The 22,356-nt window shown below is 47.0% G+C and overlaps 1 protein-coding gene across 2 annotated transcripts in view; it reads right to left on the bottom strand.

The window, feature by feature from the left end:
- GMPR (guanosine monophosphate reductase) overlaps positions 1-22,356 on the bottom strand; it is a 42,707-nt gene that overhangs the window by 11,741 nt on the left and 8,610 nt on the right. For both annotated transcript variants that reach the window (XM_036349302.1, XM_036349300.1), the window contains exons 3-6: positions 20,973-21,056; positions 18,123-18,296; positions 6,925-7,006; positions 2,288-2,394 (exon numbers count right to left, since the gene is read on the bottom strand). In XM_036349302.1, the coding sequence (XP_036205195.1) occupies positions 2,288-2,394; positions 6,925-7,006; positions 18,123-18,296; positions 20,973-21,056 (447 nt within the window). The remainder of the gene's footprint in view (positions 1-2,287; positions 2,395-6,924; positions 7,007-18,122; positions 18,297-20,972; positions 21,057-22,356) is intronic.

Raw genomic sequence — 22,356 nt, forward strand, 5'->3', positions numbered from 1 at the left:
AACATCATTACATAAAAGGGTACGGTCTTTTTTTTTTTAGTTTTATTCATTTCAAACGAGCCGGATGCGGCCCACAGGCCATAGTTTGCCCACGGCTGCTCCAGGGCCTCACCATCCGCGTTCCAGATTCGGGTCTGGATGGGATCCGAGTGTCCCTAACAAGTGCTCAGTTCATACTGATGCTGCTGTTCTGGGCACCGCGCTTGCAGAACTGCTGAAATAAGCTAGAAACTAGGTGTGCTGTGCACGGAGCCCAAACCGATTGCCGTCAGTCACTGCGGTGCTAGCAGAGCCTCCACCCCTCCCACAAACGGTCCCGTGAACTAAGCAAGTGTGACATTTCTGGAAAGGCACACGTAGGGGATCATGGAGTGTGTTCATAGTAAACCTACGAATTTGACCTCCACCAATTTGGAAATGATAGCCATTCAAGGTGTACAATAGAGAATCTGAATTCTGATTAAGATTCTTGATGGTAATAGAGACTTATGGCTGATGAGACATGGTGCATTGAGGGCCAACCTCTGAAAAGTCAAATTCACCAGGATGGGGTCCAGGAATGTCAACTGTACAAAGCTTCTCAGGTGATTCTCATGCAGTCAGCCCAAGAAAAGGCTACTGTGAGCCTCTGAGAACCACGGGCACACTGGAGAGAGTGCAGTCTGATGACTTCTCGGTCAGTCACCTCACTCAGCAAATGCAGGATGACAACTTTGTGTCAGCCTCGTACACACTAGTTGTTTAATAAGTGGCTGTTAATTTGTTCGTTGTGGCAAAAGCTAAAGGGAAGGGCCTTGAGAGGAGGCCTTAGAACTCCGTCTGCAACCAATCAACCTCAGTCATTTACCAGCTTCTAGCACACAGTAGAAGCTCAATGAAGACTTGCCGACTGGATGGATGGGTAGATGAAAGGCCTGAAGAATTAGGAGCCCAGGCAATCAGCTCTAGAGCTGGAGTTAATGACCTGCCTCCTGGCTTAGTTGTTACCTGGAGACCACAAGTGGGGAAGCAACAGCTGCAGCTCAGGCTGTGATAAGGCTCAAGGGGGACAATATGCATACGTGACGTTTAATGAGTGTTAGCACACCCGCCAAGCAGGTCCAGGAATCAAACCTCAACAGCTGAAATGCTGAGCCAAAATCAACAAGATATCATTTCCCAGAGATATGAAATTCAAAGCATTTGGACTTAAAAAAAAAATAACCTAGCATTTAATGTGGGAGCATAGCTTAGCAACTGAAAAGATCTGAAGATTTAATTTACTATATTCAATATGAGTCCATTGTTATAGAACCACTAAAACTATGTCACTACTTCAGAATTTGTACAAAAACAAAACAAAATTTCACATATGCATCATCCAATAAACGGAAGCCATGGTTCTATCTGAGTTGGTCCAATTGGTATGGACACGCGCTGTCCTGTCTGAGCACCTCATGTAGAAGGAGAGAGACAACTCTCTCCAACTCTGCACTGTGGCCATGGCAATAAGGTGGAGTAGAATTACAGATAAAGTGAGGATTTCATCTCGATATCCATTCAATCCCCTGAGCACTCTGGAAGTGTTCTTCCAGGAGCTTCATGAAAGTGTCAGGCCACTGTCTCTGCCTCCCCTCACCTCCTTCCCGTACTCGTCTCAACCCGCAAAAATCTAACTGCTGCCCCCACCACGCCACCGCATCTGCTCTCTCTCTGGCACCTGCTGACCCGCTGGCACATCCGCACCGCTGAGATGTGATCAGCGAAGGTGAGGTCAGCCTGAAGGAGGACAGGACGGGCTTCTAATCCAAGGACTGATGTTCTTATAAGAAGGATAAATTTGGACACAAAGACAGACATGCACACAGGGAGGGCACCGTATGAAAACTGCAATTATGGTGCCACAAGCCAAGGAACTATCAGAAGCTCGAGAGGCCTGGAACAGAGACTTCCCAGAGTTAGAGTGTCCGTGGCCCTGCTGACACCTTCATCTCGGACTTCATCTGAGGCCTCCTGGCTGTGAGACAACACATGTCTCTTGTGTAAGACCCCATCTGGGGCGGCCCTCTCACTCCCTCAACGCTCCCCACCTACCCTCCATCGTGCTGCCTACCACTCTGAGTTGTTACTGACCAGAATTCTTACTCATGTGCCCACCTTGCTCACTGTGTGAGCTGTGACCACATACTGCTCACTCCCTGGCCCACAGGATGCTGCTGGGTGAAAGGCGACTGGAAGCAGGGCTGCCTCGGAGCCTGCAATCCTGAGATGCCCCCTCCCCTTCCCCCAGCCCCGCTTGGAGACTTACAGAGATGATGTGCCCCTTCAGGCCGTGGGCAGAGTCTGCGCATTCAATCACGGCACTCAGCTGGGGGTACCCCACCCCCGTCTTGGTGCGGGTGGTGCACACGGAACCTGGATGGAAGACAGAGATGGTTCATGGATGAGCAGAATGGGACACAACATGAGCCTCCCTCACTGTCACATGGCAGAGGAGAGGCGCGAGGAGGGACTGCCCAGCAACTCCACAGAGATGGTTAAAAGTGCGCTGTGTGGCCGTGCAGCCCTTCGCGTCCTCAGAGCTGTCACCTGCTCACATCCAAAACACAGCCCACCCCATAACCTGCCACCGTCACTCTCCCCTACGACAGCAGCTCCCCTTCCTGGCCGAGCACTGACTCTCCACACTTAAGCTCCCATCCCTTCTCGCCGTCCTTCCCTCTCCCACACAAACATACTACATTTCAAGGGACCTCCTCGATTCCTCCCACAGCCTCCAGCCTCTGGACTTTCCACTTTTGTCAAATTACTTACTTCTCCAGGCCTCCAGGCCTCGCCTGTGGCATGGAAATTAAAACATTGGCCTCACAGGGTAGAAATTAAATGGCATAGGGAATAAAATCATTTGGCCCAGTACTTGGCACTAACCCTAAGCCTGTCCCCTCACCCTCACTCTCACCCAAGTCTGTCCTCAACATGCCCAGCCTGCTGCTCTCCATGATCTCACAGTCCGCCTCCAACCCTGTCCGAATCCGCATCCAGCTGGGCTCCGAGGTCAGCCTCCACTCAGGACCCACACAAGCCGCCTAAATGCCTTTGTCCTCTTGGCCTCTGTCTTTCCCACGGCCACGGCCAGTCCTGGTCGCCCATCCCGTCATCCCAGTTAGGTCCCAGCCAAGTCACGCCAGAGGCTCCCGCAAATGCCTGCTTGCTCCAGACCCACCCTTCCTCCCAGCAAGTGTACACCCTGCTCCGAGACACCCAATCAAACCCCCGGGGAACCGCCCCTCCCGCTGCCCACACTCCAGCCACTCTGACCTTCCAGTTCCTCCTGTACAGCCAGTTTCTTCCCACCTAGGGAGTCTCTGTACATGATGTTCCCTGTCCAAACACTCCCCTCTGCATACCCCCTATGCCCCCCTCCCTGTCTTGCCAACCCTTTCTCATCTTCCAGGCTTCATCTTAAATGTCACTGCCTCAGGGAAGTTGTTCTCACTGCATTCATTTAAAAAAAGAGGCACTTAAACAATTATTTGTGTCAGAACCAAGGACCAGTGTTCTCTGCTGGTTGGTAGGCTGCTGGATGCTCTGTCCTGCAGAGCAGTGGTCGACAAACTGCGGCTCGCGAGCCACAGGCGGGGCTCTTTGGCCCCTTGAGTGTGGCCACAAAGTTTCAATCGCACTGTACGTGTGCACCGTTATGTGGTATTTTGTGGAAAAGCCACACTCAAGGGGCCGCAGTTTGCCACCACTGCTGTAGAGCACTGAGAATAGAGCCCGGACCTAGAGCGCTGCAAATAGTCACCGAAAGCATCTGAGAGTTCAAGAATGGATCAGTCACCCACATCCCTGGCGCCACTGCCTCACACTCAGCCAGTTCCTGCTGGAGGTCCCCTGGTGTCAACAACGGAGTGCCCTAAACCCCTCCTCTGCCCGCCAGCGCTGGGGGTGAGGTGCTCAGAGCCCCGGCCTCCTCTCCCGCTCCCACCCCACCAGCAGCTTCACAGCGTCCCACAAATGTCTCCCAGGCGTCCTTAGGAACAGGGTCAGACAGAGAACCATGCCCATACTCCCAGGCCTCGCTTCCCCAAGAAAACAGGATAGGAGAGCCCCTTCTCCTGCATCTATCCTGCTGCAGGCCGAGACCCACCTCTTTACGTCCATCCCTTCCATGTGCACTCACAATCCTGGAGCCAACCCGTGCGTGCGCTGTGTGAGGCAGAGGCACAGCTTCATCATCTCCGGCTCTGGGTCGGAACTGGCTTTAGCCCTCTTCCCCCTCAAGTGCTAGATCCTCAAGGGAAGCAGGGGCCTCGGTGCAGAGGCCCAGAGCTCCGCACAGGTAAGGAGAGGGCAGGGGAGAGGTCTTTTTCTAAATATTAAATATTTAATATGAAATTATTTAAATTTAGTTAAGGTTAGAGTTGTACTTTTTGATGGTCGGCATTTCCATGTGGCTCCTAGGAGACCTCAAACAGTCTTCTACCCAATCAGAGCAGTAAAAACCTCCTAAATGCAACACGTTTTTGAAAGATCTGCTTTGCTCTCTTCATTTCTAGTTTCCGAGTCTACTCTGAGGATGGCACCTGCCCAGACTCTGTGAGTCCAGCCCCGGGGTCCGCTCTGGACCCACGGCCCAGAGAAGTCCTCTCCGGGGGCAGGCAGGCTCCTCTCAGGACTAAGGTGGGCGAGGACCTGATGAACCCCCAGGTTAAAGCGAGAAACTGGGCCCATATTTCTCCCAGTCCTAGCAGCAGGGGCACCCAAGTTCAATGCTTTCTCCCAGCTCCTGGGAGTTATTCATTAATGGACCTTGTTTAGTGCTGTCATTTACATACACATTACTCAGTGTTTGCACTCGAAAGAATTTGTGAAATGTCAATATAATCTCCAATTAAATTAAAGAAGCAGCTCCAATACGTCAGGCTCAAAGGGAGCCACTGATCCTGCTCAGTCACGGCTGTTCCAGACAGACAGCCAGGGGTCACACGGTGCCCGCGGGAGGGCAGTCAGTCTCCAGGGAAACACACAGAGGACGCGCATGCAGACACCGCGCACAGCTGAGTGCCCGAGATCACATCAGGAACGGCTCCTCCAAGAATGCTGTGCGCCCCCACATGCCGTACAGCACCCACCCGCACAACGGCAGCCACAGGACACTCAACACGTGTTTCTGATTAAACAGGTAGCTGGCGCGCTCCCCTGCCTTAGGAGCAAGAGTCCTGCAGGTCTACTTCCAGCCTGTTCTATTCTATTACAAGCCTGGCCTATTGCAGCCCGTCCTAAGCGGGAGCTCCTTGTAAGCAGGAGCTGGGCCTTATCCTTTTTTTGACTTTCAACAACAACAGACACTCAGTAAAGACCAGAGTTGTCTTTCCTGTTGTTCAGAGCGGAGGTCGCCAACCGGTGGTCTGCGGACCACTGGTGGTCCATGAGGTCCGGAAGGTTGGCGACCGCTGGCTCAGAGTGTGTTACAAATTGGCTTAGGTGAGTGGCAATAGAAAAAGCCCAATCTTGACACTCTCCTGTGTGTTAATGGCTCAGGGGCCTGATTGGGCCTATAGGGCTCTTCTTCCATCACAGTCCCTCATGGCTCTCCTTTTCTCTCAAGGTTGACAAGTGTGTGAATCACAGCCCAAAGATGTCTTCTCCCAGCAGCACTTACCCACATGCTTCTCCTGTTAGCTTATGATTTGCTTCCTTTTTTGGTAATGTTTTTTTGGGTAGGCAATATTTTTTAAAACTATGTTTTTATTTATTTTTAGAGAGAGAGGAAGGGAGTGGGATAGAGAGACCATGGATGAGAGAGAAACATTGATTGGCTGCCTCCTGCATGCCCCCTGCTGGGTGGGGATCGAGCCCACAATCAGGCATCGAACCAATGAAGTCTTGGTTCATGGGTCGATGCTCAACCTCTGAGCCACACCAGCCAGGCTGGGTAGGCACTATTTTTTTTTCAGTCTTTGCTGTTTTTATTCCCAACTGAAAATGTGTATCTTCTTTCCTTGGCTCCCATTTTAGTGTCTGGTTAATAATGAATATGAAGGAAGAATTTAAAAACACGGAAGCTCAGCTCAGGTATGGCCAGAGGGGACAGTGAATGCCAACTGGCCCCGAGAGAAAGTGGAGCCACCAGTATAAGAATAGAAAGGCTCCACCTTGTTCCCTCAAGACACCAATGAGCAGTTTTAGGAGAGGGTGCCAAGAAGAATTGGGCAAATCTGATATGAATATGTACCAAGTGAGAAGCCCAAGTGCTAACTACCTGGGCGACACATGGGTCAAGTTCAATATGGCCTCACAGCCACATGCTACTTGCAGTGTTTGGGGTCCCTCAAACACTCACGGAAACCTGAGTTATTCATGTCCACGAACTGTCCCAGGGATTCTTCAGCCCTCATCTTCCTCTTCACAGTATATGTGGTCATGAACGAAATCTGCATGTTTCTCTTCCACAGTTACACTCTAAAACAGTGATGGCGAACCTTTGACACGCAAACTCATTTTTTTGGTTGATTTTTCTTTGTTAAATGGCATTTGAATATATAAAATAAATATCAAAAATATAAGTCTTTGTTTTACTATGGTTGCAAATATCAAAACATTTCTATATGTGACACGGCACCAGAGTTAAGTTAGGGTTTTTCAAAATGCTGACACGCCGAGCTCAAAAGGTTCACCATCACTGCTCTAAAACCTGGACCTCACATCCTAACCACTCCTACGCTCCTTGACAAGTTACCCGGGGGCATCAGATGGCAACTCAATGACATTTCTAATGAGGAGCTTCTGTGGAAGCTCAATGAGATCCAAAAGAAATGTACTTTAAACTTGTGGGTGGGTCACTCGTGGGCTCCCTTCTGGCCATCTCCAGCCCCTGTGAGCCCCAGACCCCATTCCTCCCCGCACACACACACCCCCTGCTGTTCTCCTGGCAAGTCTTACCTGGTCCAACTCCCACTTTGATTATATCTGCTCCGGAGAGAATCAGCTCTTCCACCATCTCCCCTGTCACCACGTTCCCCGCCTGAGACAGAAAGAACACAGCTCACGTCATGAACTGCTTCTGGTGGCACAAAGATGAATGAGGGAGGAACTCACACCTGGATATAATCATGAGCATATCCCAAGCCACCAGGCAACGAGGGAAACAAACGAAAGAAAGAAAGAAAGAAAGAGAGAGAGAGAGAGAGAGAGAGAGAGAGAGAGAGAGAGAGAGAGAGAGAGGGAGGAGGGAGGGAGGGAGGGAGGGGAAAAGGGGGCTGCGGGGGTGAGGAGAGAAAATATGGGATCCTATAGGAGCACAGAATTTGACACCCGGAGACTACATAGAGTATAAAACTCTATGATTTTACAACTCTAAGACCTTAGACCAGTGGTCGGCAAACCGCGGCTCGCGAGCCACATGTGGCTCTTTGGCCCCTTGAGTGTGGCTCTTCCACAAAATACCACATGCGGGCGTGCACGTACAGGGAACGGTGTGGAGTGAAAGAAGATGTAGTGTCAAGGATTGAGAAAGGTATGTTGAGATGGTTTGGACATATAGAGAGGATGAACGAAAGGAGATAGACAAAACAAGTATACAAGACGAGTTGGAAGGGGTCGACCTCAGCGAACGTACCTCAATCAGATTGAGGACATTTTTAGCAAAGGCCAGCTTAGGAGTACCCTAATTAAGTTAATAACAATGTACCTACCTATATAGTTTAAGTTTAAAAAATTTGGCTCTCAAAAGAAATTTCAATCATTGTACTGTTGATATTTGGCTCTGTTGACTAATGAGTTTGCCGACCACTGCCCTAGACTATCTAGGTCAGTACTTTGCAAACATTTCAGCAACAAGCAAAACAAAACCCTACAGAGAACAAATACATAAAATAAGCTCTGCAACACTCAGCTGATTCAAATCTTGATTGTTGGGCATAAAATGCATCACAGATTGTAAAACCCCTGAAGAACCTTTGTGGAGCCCCAGGGGCCAAGATCAGGAAACCGCTGGTCATCTCACAGCTGGGAAGACACCCGTGTATCCGCCCTCGGGTGAGAGGTTCCCACCCAGATAGGAAAGGGCAGAGGAGCCCCCGTGGACCAACAGCACTGGAACCGGCTCTGTTTTCAGAACACGAAGCTGTGACCCTAATAAAAGATATGTAAGCCAGGACATGGCAGCATCTGAAAACCAGAGGCTGCCTCTGGACTGGAAATAGCACCAGTTCTCTCACTGCGGGAGCCTGGGAGCCCTTTCTGACAGCTGACTGTCCTGTGGATTCTTCAGCTGGTGCACAGACGTGGTGCGATGCCTGACTGAATTTTCACAACGGCACAAAGTCTTATTTTGGGAAATGGATCCTTACTCATGCCACTCATTTTTTTTTTTTAATTGAAGTCCCACTGTCTTTCATTGAATTGATTCCCAGGGGGAATTTTTCTTTTTTGACCAACACAAAGTGACTCTTAACTTTGTATGAAATTATCTTGAGAAAGGGCGATAAGGAGGGCTCAAAGCTGCTTTAATCCAAGCAGCATCTGACAATCAAAAATGATAGATGGTCCAGAAAGAGGGCTCCAACATATGAGAATTGTGTTATGGGTCAGTGAGGAGAGGAATCATATTTCAAGAGACTGAGCTGGGAAAGGCATCTTTTGAGAACAAATACAGATTATTACTCATACTTTTCACCAAAATAAGCTTCAGGTGGATTACAGAGTCAAACTAAAAGTTTTATCCCCCCCAAACTTAGAAGAAAATCTTGAATACTTATAATAACCATAAAAGAGAGAGAAAAAACATAAACATGGATCTGCCCTGGCTAGTGTGCTCAACGGTTAGAGCGTCAGCCTGCACACCAAAGGGTTGAGGGTTCGATTCTCAGTCAAGGGCATGTACCTGGGTTACAGGTTCCATCCCCGCCCCTGGTTAGGGCATGTACTGGAGGCAACCAATCAATGTGTCTCTCATATCAATGTTTCTCTCTCTCCCTCCCTCCCTCCCTCCTTGCCTTCCTTCCTTTCATTCTCTAAAAGTCAATGGAAAAAATATCCTCAGGCCAGTATTAACAAAAACAAAACAACACACATAAACATAGATCTGTCTATCTGAAAATAAAAAACTTGTTCACATATAAACACACAAACTCATACATACAATCAACAAAACGAAGAGGCAAATAAGCTGGTGCAGAAAATGCCTGTAATTGTGACGAAGGGTTCCTGCCATAGGAGCTCTTCCAAATGTACAAGAAGAATGCTAACACCTCGCTGACTAGCTGCCAAAGGATGTGAACAAACTAATGAAAGAAATAAAATTGGCCAATACACACAGTGAAAGAACTGAACCTTACTAATAATTGATTTTACATTATGAGACCAGTGAGGTACCACTTTTCACTTCACAAATTACCGACAATTATGAACACAAAATGCTAAAGAGAAAACAGACACTCTTTCCCTGCTGGAGGAATGTCTATTTTAGTACAAGTTGTCTTAGGAAACAATGTATGCACACGGAAGAAATGCAAAAATTCGTACATCCTTTTACCCAATAAGACTACTTCTAGGATCCCCTCCCGAGGAGATAATCACAGGTGAGGTCACCGGACTTGACTACAAGGATGTTATTTACAACCGTGCAACACTGTGAGTGCATTCCCCCGAAGGGAATCAACCCAGGGCCTATCCAAGGGATGCTTTTAAGCTTCATTTACTGGCATGGGAAAACGCCCAAATGCTTCCAGTATAATATGGGGGAGACAAAAGGAAATAGTAAGCTCTCCACTTTGTTTTTAAAGAAAGACAACACAAGTATATGTATATATGAAAACATACACCCACATGCTAACAAATTATGTCTACATGGAAGGATTATCTGACTTTTAATCTTTTTTCTTTAAAATGTTCTAGATTTATAGTATAAATTGTATGACTTTTATTAAGCATGATTTTTTTTTTTGCTTTTGGTTTGTTTGGTTTTTTTTTTAAGCACAAGGACCCACATGAACTCTGTGCCCAAGAAAGAACTTAATAGAAATCTGAGAAACAAGACTCTCATTCTTCCTCGCTGGTTGACCTGCTGAAAAATAAAGCTTTAAAGTTTTAAAAATAAGATAAAAATAAATTTTTAAAAATAAAATTAAGAAATCAAAAACTTAAAGACACCACTTTAAGCTCCCCACATAATTTCATTTTCAATGTTGATTTCCACATCCACTTCCCCCCCGCCCCCCGCGCCCCAAGTCTGGTGCTGCCTACATATCATTTTATTTCAGAGGGCCTACTTCACAGAAAATAAAAGAAATAAAGTCAGCTCATGATGGACGAACCAGGTACAACCAGGCACAGTCTACGTTTCAAAGCTTGAGGACGACGATACTGTCTGGGTAGCCCAGAGGCTGGCACAGGTAGCTGAGGGGGTGGGAGGATACCTGTGTGGCTCCCTATGGAGGCCAGACCACAGTCTCCATAGAGGGCTGCTGGGTGGAAAAACCCCGAATGCCAGGACATGCCTCGAGCCTGAGGAAACACGACAGGAAGGCTGACAACGAATGGGAGAGGACGAGGGAGTTTCCACTTGCAGGAACAAAAAGTTTTCTATTCAAGTTCGAAATCAAGAAGGGCAAAGATAAGGGGGAAAGGAAAAGACAACATCAGAATGAGAATGGTGGCAGGAGTATGGCTGGGCTCCAGTGAAAGCTGCAGGCAGGCGAGGCAGCCCGGGGCCTGGGCTTGCTGGGCAGGGGAGTGGAGGGGGAGACTAGCGAGGAGCTTGCTTATCTTGGCCTGAAGCACCACGGGTGTGCAGTGGATATGGACTGTCCGAATGCGACCGCACCCAGCAGCACATCCGGCTGTCACTCAGGCAGCTCAGGAACGACCATTCTGGGGGCAGCCACAACAAAACGGAATCTCCAGACCCTTATCTGAGCACCAAAGCCAGCAAGTGGAGATTTCCACTGGGTCCCCCTCTCCCTGAGGGGCCACGTGCTGTCGGCAATGACTGCCCCTCCATTCAAGAAGGATGAGGACCCCAGGAAGAGACATAAAAGCAACAAAATGAACCTTCCCAGTACTTTTGTACCATTTAAAAAAGCCCTCTGGGCAAGACCCAAACCCCAAACTGTTTTGCTCCAGTTTTTCCAGCTTTCCTTTAGACCTGGACACCTATGGCCAAATAAGTTCAGAAAGACCTGGGTTCGAATGATGGACCTCCCACTCCCATGTAATCTTAAGAAAATCACTTCAATTCTGGTCTCCGTCCATGAGTTGCTATGACATCACTCATCGTGCCCACTCGCTGTTGTCCCTGTAAGGTTTACAAAGCTCTATGGATTCCTAGCACATGCCCATCTCTCAGCTGGGGCTCAGTAAAATGTTAATCCCTCCACTTCAGAGTGACTGCTATAGATTGCTCTTTCTTTCTTTCTTTCTTTCTTTCTTTCTTTCTTTCTTTCTTTCTTTCTTTCTTTCTTTCCTTTTTGAGTTTTAATTGTGGTCAAATATTTACAACATAAAATTTACTGTTTTAGTTATTTTTTAATAATTAAGTACATTCACATTATTGTGCAACCATGTCCACCATCCATCTCCAGAACTCTTTCATCATCCCAAATGAAAATTCTGTTCCCATTAAACGATAACTTCCCTACTGACTTTTATTGGCTCTTTTGAGGCCCTTTTCCAAGAAAAGTCCTTTCTAAGGAAAGAGTAAGGCAGGTGTCAGGCAGGGGTCAGCGCACAGCTGCACGCTGGATTTGCCTATGGGACCAGCCAACAGTGGCTGACCTGGCATTCCCCAGGGTGCTGAGCTGGGTGCCTGGTCTAATCTGAACAGCTTAGTTGTCACAGACCTTCTTCTTCATAGGACCAGGTCAGAAAGAGCAACCAGCCCAAAAGCATCTCTCAGACCCAATTCGGGGACCTCAGTGTCCCACCCAGCCTGTGTGGGCAGACAGGCTGGCTGCAGTGTGGTGTAAGGAAAAGATCACAGGGCCTGGAACAGGCTGCCTGGCTCCAAACTCCAGGCTCTGTGATTCTTGGAAAGCTCCTTGACCTTAGACTAAGTTTCACATTATTAAATACTAGAGGCCCAGTGCATGAAATTCATGCATGGGTAGGGTCCCTAATGGCTGCCAGCCTGGGCCTCCCTTCCCCCAGCGCCTGCCGCCACCACTGGCTGGGGTGGGGCAGACCAGGAGGAGGAGCTATGGGCAGTTGCCCGGCCGGCCCGGCCCTGCCCCCCGGTCGAACTCCTGGTCAAACTCCCAGTTGAGGGGACAATTTGCATATTAGGCTTCTATTATATAGGACTAGAGGCCCAGTGCACAAATTCGTGCATGGGTGGGGTCCCTCAGGGTGGCCTGCGGAGATCGGGCCCCAGCTCCCGCCCCCACCCTGCTCGCACCTGCCTTGACCTGGCGCCGCCCGCTCACCTGCTCCACCATCCCACTGCGGTTCCACTCTCATCGGGGCCCATCGGGGCCGGCAGCACCTCCACTGCCGCCAACTATGTTCTGCGCCACCTCCTGGTGGTCAGCGCATGTCACAGCGAGCGGTCGAACTCACTGTCGAACTCCTGGTCAAACTGACCACCAGAGAGGACAATTTGCATATTAGGCTTTTATTATATAGGATAGGTGCTATTACTCTTACTCAAAGACTTGTTATTATTAAGAAAAAAGTGTCTCCCCCATGCCAGTGTCTTTTCCCACAGCACCTAGAATCTACCCACTTGTTACACTCTTCTAACAGCCAGCCCCCTAGGGGACCCTTTTCTGCCAAAGATATTCTGTGAACTTCCCTGCTTCCTCCTCCTTACATGTGGCAAGGCTCGCCCACCCGAGGTGAAAGGCAAGAGAAAATGCTGTACATGAAAACCCAGGGCACACTGGGCAAAGGGAGCAACAAGCCCTCGCTCCCGACGCAGACCCTGGAATGCCAGCCTCTGCCAAGGGCATTTCTGAGCACCCTTTCTGCTCCCTGCACTGTAACAATCGTAACACTCAGCGCCCCTATTCTATTCCTTTCAGTCCAGAGCACTGGACAAACGGTATTGCATCCTCACAATGCCGCCAAAGCTGTAAGAGAAGCTGTTTCCAAGAACTGGGGACGCTAAGAGCATTGGGGGTTTCCAAATGAATCACAGATTTCAGGGGTCAGCGCAGGCGAAGAATGGCTGAGGAATAAACACCCACCTTGCCAAAGTCTCCTGGTCATTGCTGGGGAAACCAACAAGAACACCAAGAGCACAACCTGGGCCAGCCAGCAGGCGCTGGAGAGGCACTTGCTGTTGGTGGCTGCCCAGAGGGCCGTGGGAACTCAGCACCCATCGCCCCCTCCCAGACTCATCCCCCAGAGCAACCTGCAGGCTCCGCACTGGCAACAACCCCCTTTTCCTTGTCCTCCCAGCCCGGCCTCTCCCTGCACTGCCCTCTGTCCCTGGTGCTTGCCTGATGGGTGGGACACAGGCAGCTTGCTCAGCTCTCAGTGGGGCCAGCTGGGAGCTACAACTCATGGCCAACTGTCCGGAGCATGCAAATGGGAAGCTCTGGGTGGGGGCTCCAATGGGTTTCTTTTCTCTCTTTTTTGAATTTTGTTTTTTTTTTTTTTAATAAGAAGTAAAGTGGGGTCAAAAACATTCAGCCTTCTGAATTCTACAAGACAGGAGTGAAATGACTAAAGGCAGACCCTGAATGGAGATTTCTGCCTTATAACCTAGTGAGGGAAGAAGAGTCAGGCCTGCTAACACAAAGCCCCCCTGACCCCCCCAACACACACACACACACACACACACACACACACACACACACCAACCTTCACCCAAAATAAATTAACTGGAAAACTTTTGCATTAAGACTGATTCCAACCTATTCACAATTTAAATAACTACATTTTTACAAAACTGCATGACACTCATCTCGGTGCTAAAATAAGCAGTTAAATAAGTTGTTTATTTTCATTTAAAAGAATGCAGTATGAAATACATGAATTAATTGACTTATTTTTCTTAAGGAAAATCAGTTGCATTTGGAAAAGTGGCTAGAATACCTATAGGTAAGGAATTATTAGACCTTTGTTATTGGCTACTGGTCCTTAACGTTTATGCACACTGATCCTAAACTCTAGTCGCAGTGCTTTTTACAAACAGGCCCTGAAACACATCAGTGTGGTCAGTGAGAGAACTGGTGTTGGTTTCCGTTCTCGAGCATCTTAGTTCATGCTTGTACTATCCACACGTTTTTGATAGGTACTTTTATTTTTTCAATCTTTTTATTGATTTCAGAGAGGAAGGGTGAGGGAGAGAGAGATAGAAACATCAATCATGAAAGAGAATCATTGATCGGCTGCCTCCTGCACGGCCCCCACTAGGGAGCCCGCAAACCAGGCATGTGCCCTTGGCTGAATCGAACTCAGGACTCTTCAGTCTAGAGGCTGATGCTCTACCCACTGACCCATTCCTGCCAGGGCGGTACTTATTAAATAACACTGTCTTTGGCATTGCTGACAGAAGTGACTATTTTGCATCAGCAAATGTATTGACTGTACTAAAAGTGCAGACATTGAAATTGTAGATCATTGCTATGAGGAGTAACATGCACAGATATGTACGTTCAAGGAATTTTCTGGTAATGAATTTGTAGGACATAGCTGGCCCTGTGAGTACACCAATTGTTATTTTTTATATACATGTACCGATAGCCATATTCCCTTTCTTTCAAACCTCATTACTTTTTAAATTATGAAGTTTATAAAAGGGAAAGGAAGAAAAAAGGTGATTTTTTTTCCTTCAATGCTATAGACCTTTTGCACTTGAAGTATATTTTTTCCCTCTTGGATTTTTGGGGTGGCTATTTATAACACTGAATAAACAAACACCATTCAACAATGAATTTTAATTATACATTTTAATTATATTATTACCACCTACCTGCCAGTTTGCAGATAGCTGCTACTGATCATTAGCCTGCTTGATTCATATTAAAAAGGTGTACTTGGTTTTCTGAAGCCCAGAGACCTGGAGAGTATGACACCTCCACTCTTGTTCTTCTGCCTCAAGGTATGATCATTTGTGATCTTTTGTAGGTCCATATGAATTTTAGCGTATGGATGAACCTAGAGGGTATTATACTAAGGGAAACAACTGAAGGACTGCTACTTTATGACTATGAAACCTCCATATGTTATGCACTTTTCCATATGTAGGTCATAGCTCACTATTTAATACAAGAATTACTAAAAAAAAAAAAAAAAAAAGAACTGAAGCCACTAGGTTGACTCATTAAATTGATGAAATTTCTGATTCCTAAACATTCATAGCTAACACTTATACCCAAACCCAGTAGACATAAAGCATAACTTCCCAAGTTTCTTAGTCCCTTGTATCTACAGGGCCATTAAAACCCTTCAGGAGCCCTGGCCAGGTTGTCCCATATACCCAAAAGGTGTGGGTTTGATTTCTGGTCAGGACACATACCTAGGTTCTCTCTCTCTCTCTCTCTCTCTCTCTCTCTCTCTCTCTTCCTCTCTTTAAATAAACAAATATATATATATATACATACACACCCCTCAGGTGAGGATGAAAAATCAACAAAAACACTAGAGGTGAAATGGAAATCTGGAAATCTCTGGAAAGATCAGATCCACCACCTCAGATAAGAATGTCAGCAGCCACCTGGGCCTGCCTTATTCCTCATTCTCCAGAAGAAAAAACAAAAGACTCCTCTCCTAGTCAACAAATATGTGCCATTCTCTTTCTACCACCCCGCTGTTGTTTCACAGAACTTTTGTTTAATACGAAATGCTGATGAGGGCTCTCAGGTCTAGCTGGGGCAGGGCGTCTGCCCTCCCTGGAGTCCAGCTTTCCATTTTCTCTTCCTAAGAAACAGTTACCACAGATGGTTGGGGGTAAAAGAGCCAGTTGAGGCCCCTGACCTCCTATCCTTGGGTCATGATACAGGGTCACCCTCCAGTGCAAACATACAAGGTCAACCTCGTTAGAACAGGGAGCAGGAAATTGGTCACATGCACATGGCCTAGTGCTGTGGTCAGCAAACTGTGGCTCGTGAGCCACATGCGGCTCTTTGGCCCCTTGAGTGTGGCTCTTCCACAAAATACCATGTGTGGCGCACACGTACAGTGTGATTGAAACTTCGTGGCCCATGCACAGAAGTCGGTATTTTGTGGAAGAGCTATACTCAAGGGGCCAAAGAGCCGCATGTGGCTCGCAAGCCGCGGTTTGCCAAGCCACAGTTTGCCGACCACTGCGCCCCTAATGGAAGAAAGGAGCCTCATCACTAAAGTTAACGAGGATGGGCACATTAAGCAGCCTCAAGGGTAGACCATGGGTGTCGCATTCAGAACAACCTGGCTTCAAATCCCAGCTTTGCTGCTTAATGTTGCTGTGACCTTGTGAAAATCCCAAAGTATAAGAATGAAATAAGCCCTGGCTGGTTTGGCTCAGTGGATAGAGCGCCGGCCTGCAGATTGAAGGGTCCCAGGTTCTATTCCAGTCAAGGGCACACGCTTGGATTGTGGGCTCGATATCCAGTAGGGGGCGTGCAGGAAGCAGCCAGTCAATGATTCTCTCTCATCATTGATGTTTCTCTCCCTCCCTCTTCCTTCCTCTCTGAAATCAATAAAAAATATATTTTAAAAAAATGAAATAAGAGCTTAACATTCCTCATCTGGCACTGGCCAGGTGGCTCAGTTGGTTGGAGCATCATCTCCTACACCAAAAGGCTGTGGGTTCGATTCCTGGTCAGGGTATATACCCAGGTTTTGGGTTCATGATATTTCTCTCTCTCTTCCCCCTTCCTCTCTCTAAAATTCAATAAACATATCCTTGCATGAGAATTCCTCATCTGTGGTAAGTTTGGGACAACAGTTTTTACTCTTTACAAAGACGTGAAGAAGGAGTGGGGGAAAAGATGTAAACCTTCTGGAACACAGTAGGCACTCAATAAATGCTATTACTCTTATCAAAAAAAAAAAAAAACAACGACATTGGTAGCACTTTTACGGAAGGTAAAATGAATCTTGTTGTTTCCCACCCAGCTTGTGACTCCATACAGCTGGTTGACTTTGGGACAATTCTTGATCCTTTCTTCTCATGTGATTGGAAAGCATAAAAATACTTATCTTAAAAATCCTTGGAAATTCTTAACAGAAGAGTTAACTCCACCAATAGAAATAACTCCTGTCTCCCAACTTCAATACAATGATCAAATGTGAGGAACACAGGATTTAAAAAAGAGATTTAGGTAGCTCATCTAGTGGCCAAGCTATAATTGCCATGTTAATTAAGACCAGTAAAGACACACGTAACTACAATATAGATTTCCCAAAAGCCCAAATTTAACTTTAGAGTTTCTAGTTCCTTTTCCTGAAAATCCACACTTCCCAGCAATAACAAATACATATTCTAAGTAATGAAGGTACTGATGGTTAGGAAATTACAAAAAAGGTAGGAAAGGTCAAGAATAAAGATCCTAGATAAAACAACACACCAAATGATTTACAAGTAACAGCTGACAACTGTGAAATGTTCCTACTGTGGACTCAGCTCTCACAGGAGAGCCTGCTACTGTAAGGAGGGGTGGGCGCAGCTGGCAGAAGCAGGTTACACTGAAGCCGTTACAGTGGGTTTTTCATTCGTAAGAATGTGCTCTTTGGCTCTCCCTCCCTCCCCTTCATCTCCCCCAGGCACGTGGTGACCTCTGCCTTTCTCTCTCTCAGCTCCTAGGCGCCCTTCTTCTGCCTCTGTAACTTGTTTCCTGAGCCTACGCAGCCCAGCTGGCTCACTTCTACTACCTCTGTCACTTTCTAAATAAACATGTCCTTATAATTTGAAAAAAAACAAATTGTTCTTTGTTAAGGTGACACAGACCTTTGTTTAAAGGTGTCACAGGGTAAGAAACATGTGACGATATTAAGCAGAGGTAAGGAGCCACACCCCACGCTGCTGGCCTGGACTGCACTTTTCACAGAGGAGAGCCAGGTTTCAGATCTTCCATAGCTTCCATTGTGCCCGGGGGTTTTCAACCAGTCTTCCAATGAGAAGGCACCGAAAGCTCTGCAGAGCATCTAGCTCCCCTGACGCACCGGGCACCCCTCCCTGCTTCCCCAGCTCCGGAAGGTTCCACCGTACCTACCATAATGGTGTGCTCTGGAAATCTGGCACGGACGAGTTTCACGAATTCCACAAAGTGCTCGGAATAGCCATTGGCCACATCCAGGCAAATAAACTTAACCTGTGGCACAGCTTCCAGGATGCTGCTCATCTTTTCCAGGTCATGCTTCCCACTGCCGGAGCTCACGGCTACGTGCTGTACCGAACAGAAACCAAGAGGGGCGAGACACGGACAGTGAGAAGCCTTCAGAAGCCAGACCCTGCCTCCAACCACTCACCTGTTCTGGGACAGTACAGTGACCCTTGGAGGTCAGTTACCCTGATCGAACCTGCACAGAGTGGCCCTGCTGGAGAACCAGGCAGCAGCAGAGGTGAAGGAATCCCTTCCTCACGTCATCTAAACTCTGCCCCTGCTCTTTCCCACCATTAAACTGCATGTATCCTTGGCCCTGGCCCTCAGCCACGAACGGTTCTAGCCAACAGTGTTTTACGTAGCCAGGAAACCTTGTCTGTGGCGTTTGTTCACGTGTCCTTGGCTCTCTATGTGGGACTCTGAATCGTGGAACCATTGGTGCGAATTCTCCTCCTTCTGGCGGAGAGGAGAGGCAGGAAGAATGATGGGGAGGCCAGTCAACTCGGGCCTCCTGACGCCCACACTGTGGCCATCACCCCCAGCATCTCGCTCTGGGGCTCAGGAGGAGGGAGGGAAAGGTGTCTAAAACCCTTTTCTATTTTCATTTTTACTCCCAATACAATATTAACACAACATGCAGATCGTAACCCAGAGAGCTGCAAATCTCAGTGTTCCTATTAAAAGGGCCAAGAACAAAGGAGCCTGAAAGCATCATTCCCCAACTGCACTTGGATGTGCTTACATCTGAAGCCACCGCACCCCCTCCCCAAACCCCACAGCACCAGCACCTTCCAACTCATCCACCGGCTCCTCGGAAAGATGCTCTTTGGGAAAAGACCTCTGTGTTTAGTAATTTATGCCTCAGTGAAACTAAGCCATGGGACTGTGCCCAGAGTTGGCATCTCACCTTTATAAGAATATTTTAATTTGTTATCTCTAGTCCATAAACCACAGAGGAGGGACATATATTAATATCCTTGTTATTCCCTCCAAAAAATCACAACGATGTAGCTACAGCCCAGTGGTTGTAAGAGAACTGTAACAGGATTCATGCTGACTCATTTCCTGGGTTTACTCTCTTTTCACTCCTGTTGGCAGTGTGACCAGGCGGCACAACCCACACATCTTTTCCCTCCCACGAGAGCTTTTTTATTTTCCCCTCCATTTCCATCTCTCCCAGTGCTGCTGTTTTTAACCTTTTCCCTTTTCAGAAAAATCAGCCTTTAGTTTGGTGGGGACTGGGTAATAGGTAAAATGACCTCACTCCTTCATGAAAGCCAAGGTTCCAATCAACCACACATGGCCCCAAAGTCATTGCCTTCCCGACTTCCAACAGAGAAGAGGGAGAAAGAAGGTGAAACAAGTATAGTTCTTCTGAACACAATATGTCAAAAAGGAAGGATTTGCTATTGAGCCAGAATAATTTTATCTCCAAAACCACCTTCTCACTAATCAAAATCCACACATAATGAAAACATAGCAAAAAAAAAAAAAAAAAAGCCAGCGCAACCTCAAACGCCCCCCACTGTGAAGTCATTTTGCAATCACGGTAATCTGATCAGAGGAGAGTGTCTCCAAGGCGGTGCTCTGCTGGCCCTGGCTCCGAACCAACCATGTGCCAGGAGGGAACTCAGGCACATCAGAGTGGGGCTTTTTGTTATTTTCAAATTGCCCTTAAAAAATAATAACAGCTTTATTGAGATAAAAATCACATACCATCCAATTCACCCATTTAAAGACCACAGTTCAATGGTTTTTAGTACATTCAGAGCAGTGCAACCACCATCATAATCAATGGTACAACTCTCACTCCTTTTAGGCCTCGCCCTCCAACCCTCCCATCCCTCAAGCAACCATTAATCTACTTTCTGTCTCTAGAGGTTTGCCTTCTTGATGGTTCATGTAAACAATCACATATGTGGCCTTTTGTATCTGGCTTTTTCACTTAGCAAAGTGTTTTCAAGGCTCATCCAGCTGTAGATGTGTCAGTACTTTTTATAGTTGAATAACATTCCATTGTGTGGATATATCAGTTTTCATTCATCAGTTAGTTGATGGATATCTGGCTAGCTTCTACCTTTTGGCTATTATGAACAGTGCTGCTATGCACATCTCTGTATATGTTTTGGTGTGGACATTTTTTTTTTATTTCTCTCAGGCCTATAACTAAGACTGGAATTGCTGAGTCATATGGTAACTCTTATAATTTAACTTTTTTGAGGAACTGCCAAACTTTTTTCCAAAGCAATGGCACCATTTTACATTCCCACCAGCAATACAGGAGGGTTCCAATCTCTTCACATCCACGCCAACACTAGTTACTCTCTGTCTTTTAATTATAGCCCTCCTAGCAGGCATACTGTTTATTCAACACCAAAACAATCTGCTACAATTAGAAAGTTTTCCTACACCCAGAAGGAATGTTTGGATTGGATCTACCCCGGGCAGGAAGCAGAGGTCTTCCCCAAGCCCTTATACCAGAACACTTCACCTTTCAAGAGAAAAACACAGATACTCCTTGCAAGTAAATCCTAATACTTTCAAAACAGGATACAGAACAGATTTCCTTGGCAAATCCCTGGCAACAACGAAGGGCTGGAGCACCACTACTGCGGTTACCCAGGTCTCTCTCAGGTGTGTGTGTGTGTGTGTGTGTGTGTGTGTGTGTGTGTGTCTATCCGCCGCTGATTCAAATCCTTTGGACAACCCCAAAGATTTTCTACCCTTTGCAACAAATACCTGCAGGCATTCTGGGTGATCAGTGGCAAAGAGCTTCCAGTCGTCCAGGGTGTAATGCTTGTGAATTGCTGTAAACATAGAGTGCTAGGAAACAAAAAGCACAGTTAGGATGAAATGTCAAGTGAGCCTCCTTCCTCTGTAAGGCGGAGAGGCGGGGGTGAGCCAACCATACAAAAGCATCGGAGGTTCCTGCCAGTCATGTTTAATTAGCTTTGAATATGCTCCTAGGAGCCAAAAACAGACAAAGGTGAAGCCAGTGAAATCACAAAAGGATTTTTCCATTCTAATCTCATCAGAAAATACCACAATCAGTATTTAAGAGGCTCTGCCAGGAGGAAGGGGAGGGAAGAGGGAGAGTTCTAAGCCCTGTCCCGCTGACCACCTGCATTAGGCCAAGAGCAGGTCCCCTGCCCATAAGAAGGGCCTCCTTAAGGCCAATTCTGCTTAGCCAACCTGAGAGAACCTCAGCTTATACCTGAAAGCTTTTCCTTGTGGTCACAACCTAAGCATTTCTTGCTAAAATCTAAACCCATCAGGCAGTGGGTATCCCTAAGGAAGGAAATTATATAAATTATAATAGGAAGTCTATGACTATCAACCTGGCATTTATTGAGTACCTATCTTGTGCAAGCAGTTTGCATACATTATTTCATTTACTTCTCACAATTTTGTACACTAATATTAGCTTTGTGGGCAGAAAAGAGCTTAAGAAGTTTAAATGTAAGAAATTTCACAATTGCTTGGCCAGTAAGGGGCAAAGGCAGAATCAAACTCAAATCTGACTGCGGAGCTCAGGGTCCTTCCCCTAGACCAGGGCCTCTCTCATCACTTCTCTGGTGCTTTTCTCCGTCCACAGTTTCCCATCCTAAAATTCCATGACTTCGTCCACTTGCACTAACTCAATGGATCCCAGAAATAGAAACTGCATAGTACCCACGCATGGGCAGCTATTTCAGTGTATTCTGTCTCATTAACGGGGAGGCTTTCCCGTGAAAATGGGAAGAGCATAAGAAGGTGTATGTTTTTCACAGAGTAATAAACTGGTATGTGAATTAACCAGGGCTATTTATTGCTCCCTGATTCCACCCACTTTTACACGAATACATAATTCATTAGTAGCAATGGCAGATCACAGAGCAAGAGCAAGGAACAGATGGGGAGGGAAAAAAACACAAATTCCTTTAGCAATTAATTTATTAGCCTCTGGCCCAAAGCTCAGTGGGGACTGAGGGCTGACAGATAATACAACTGACAGATCGTGGAGTCAGACAGACCACCTCCTACGCCATGCTTTGAGCTCATAATTTGTTTGAAGCTCTCCCTGCTAATCACTGGCTAATAAGGACTCCCAGCACCCCCTGAGGTTAGACTTGCTGCCCACAGC

The sequence above is a fragment of the Myotis myotis genome, unplaced genomic scaffold (genome assembly GCF_014108235.1).
Source record: "Myotis myotis isolate mMyoMyo1 unplaced genomic scaffold, mMyoMyo1.p scaffold_m19_p_2, whole genome shotgun sequence".
Taxonomy (NCBI): Eukaryota; Metazoa; Chordata; class Mammalia; order Chiroptera; family Vespertilionidae; genus Myotis; species Myotis myotis.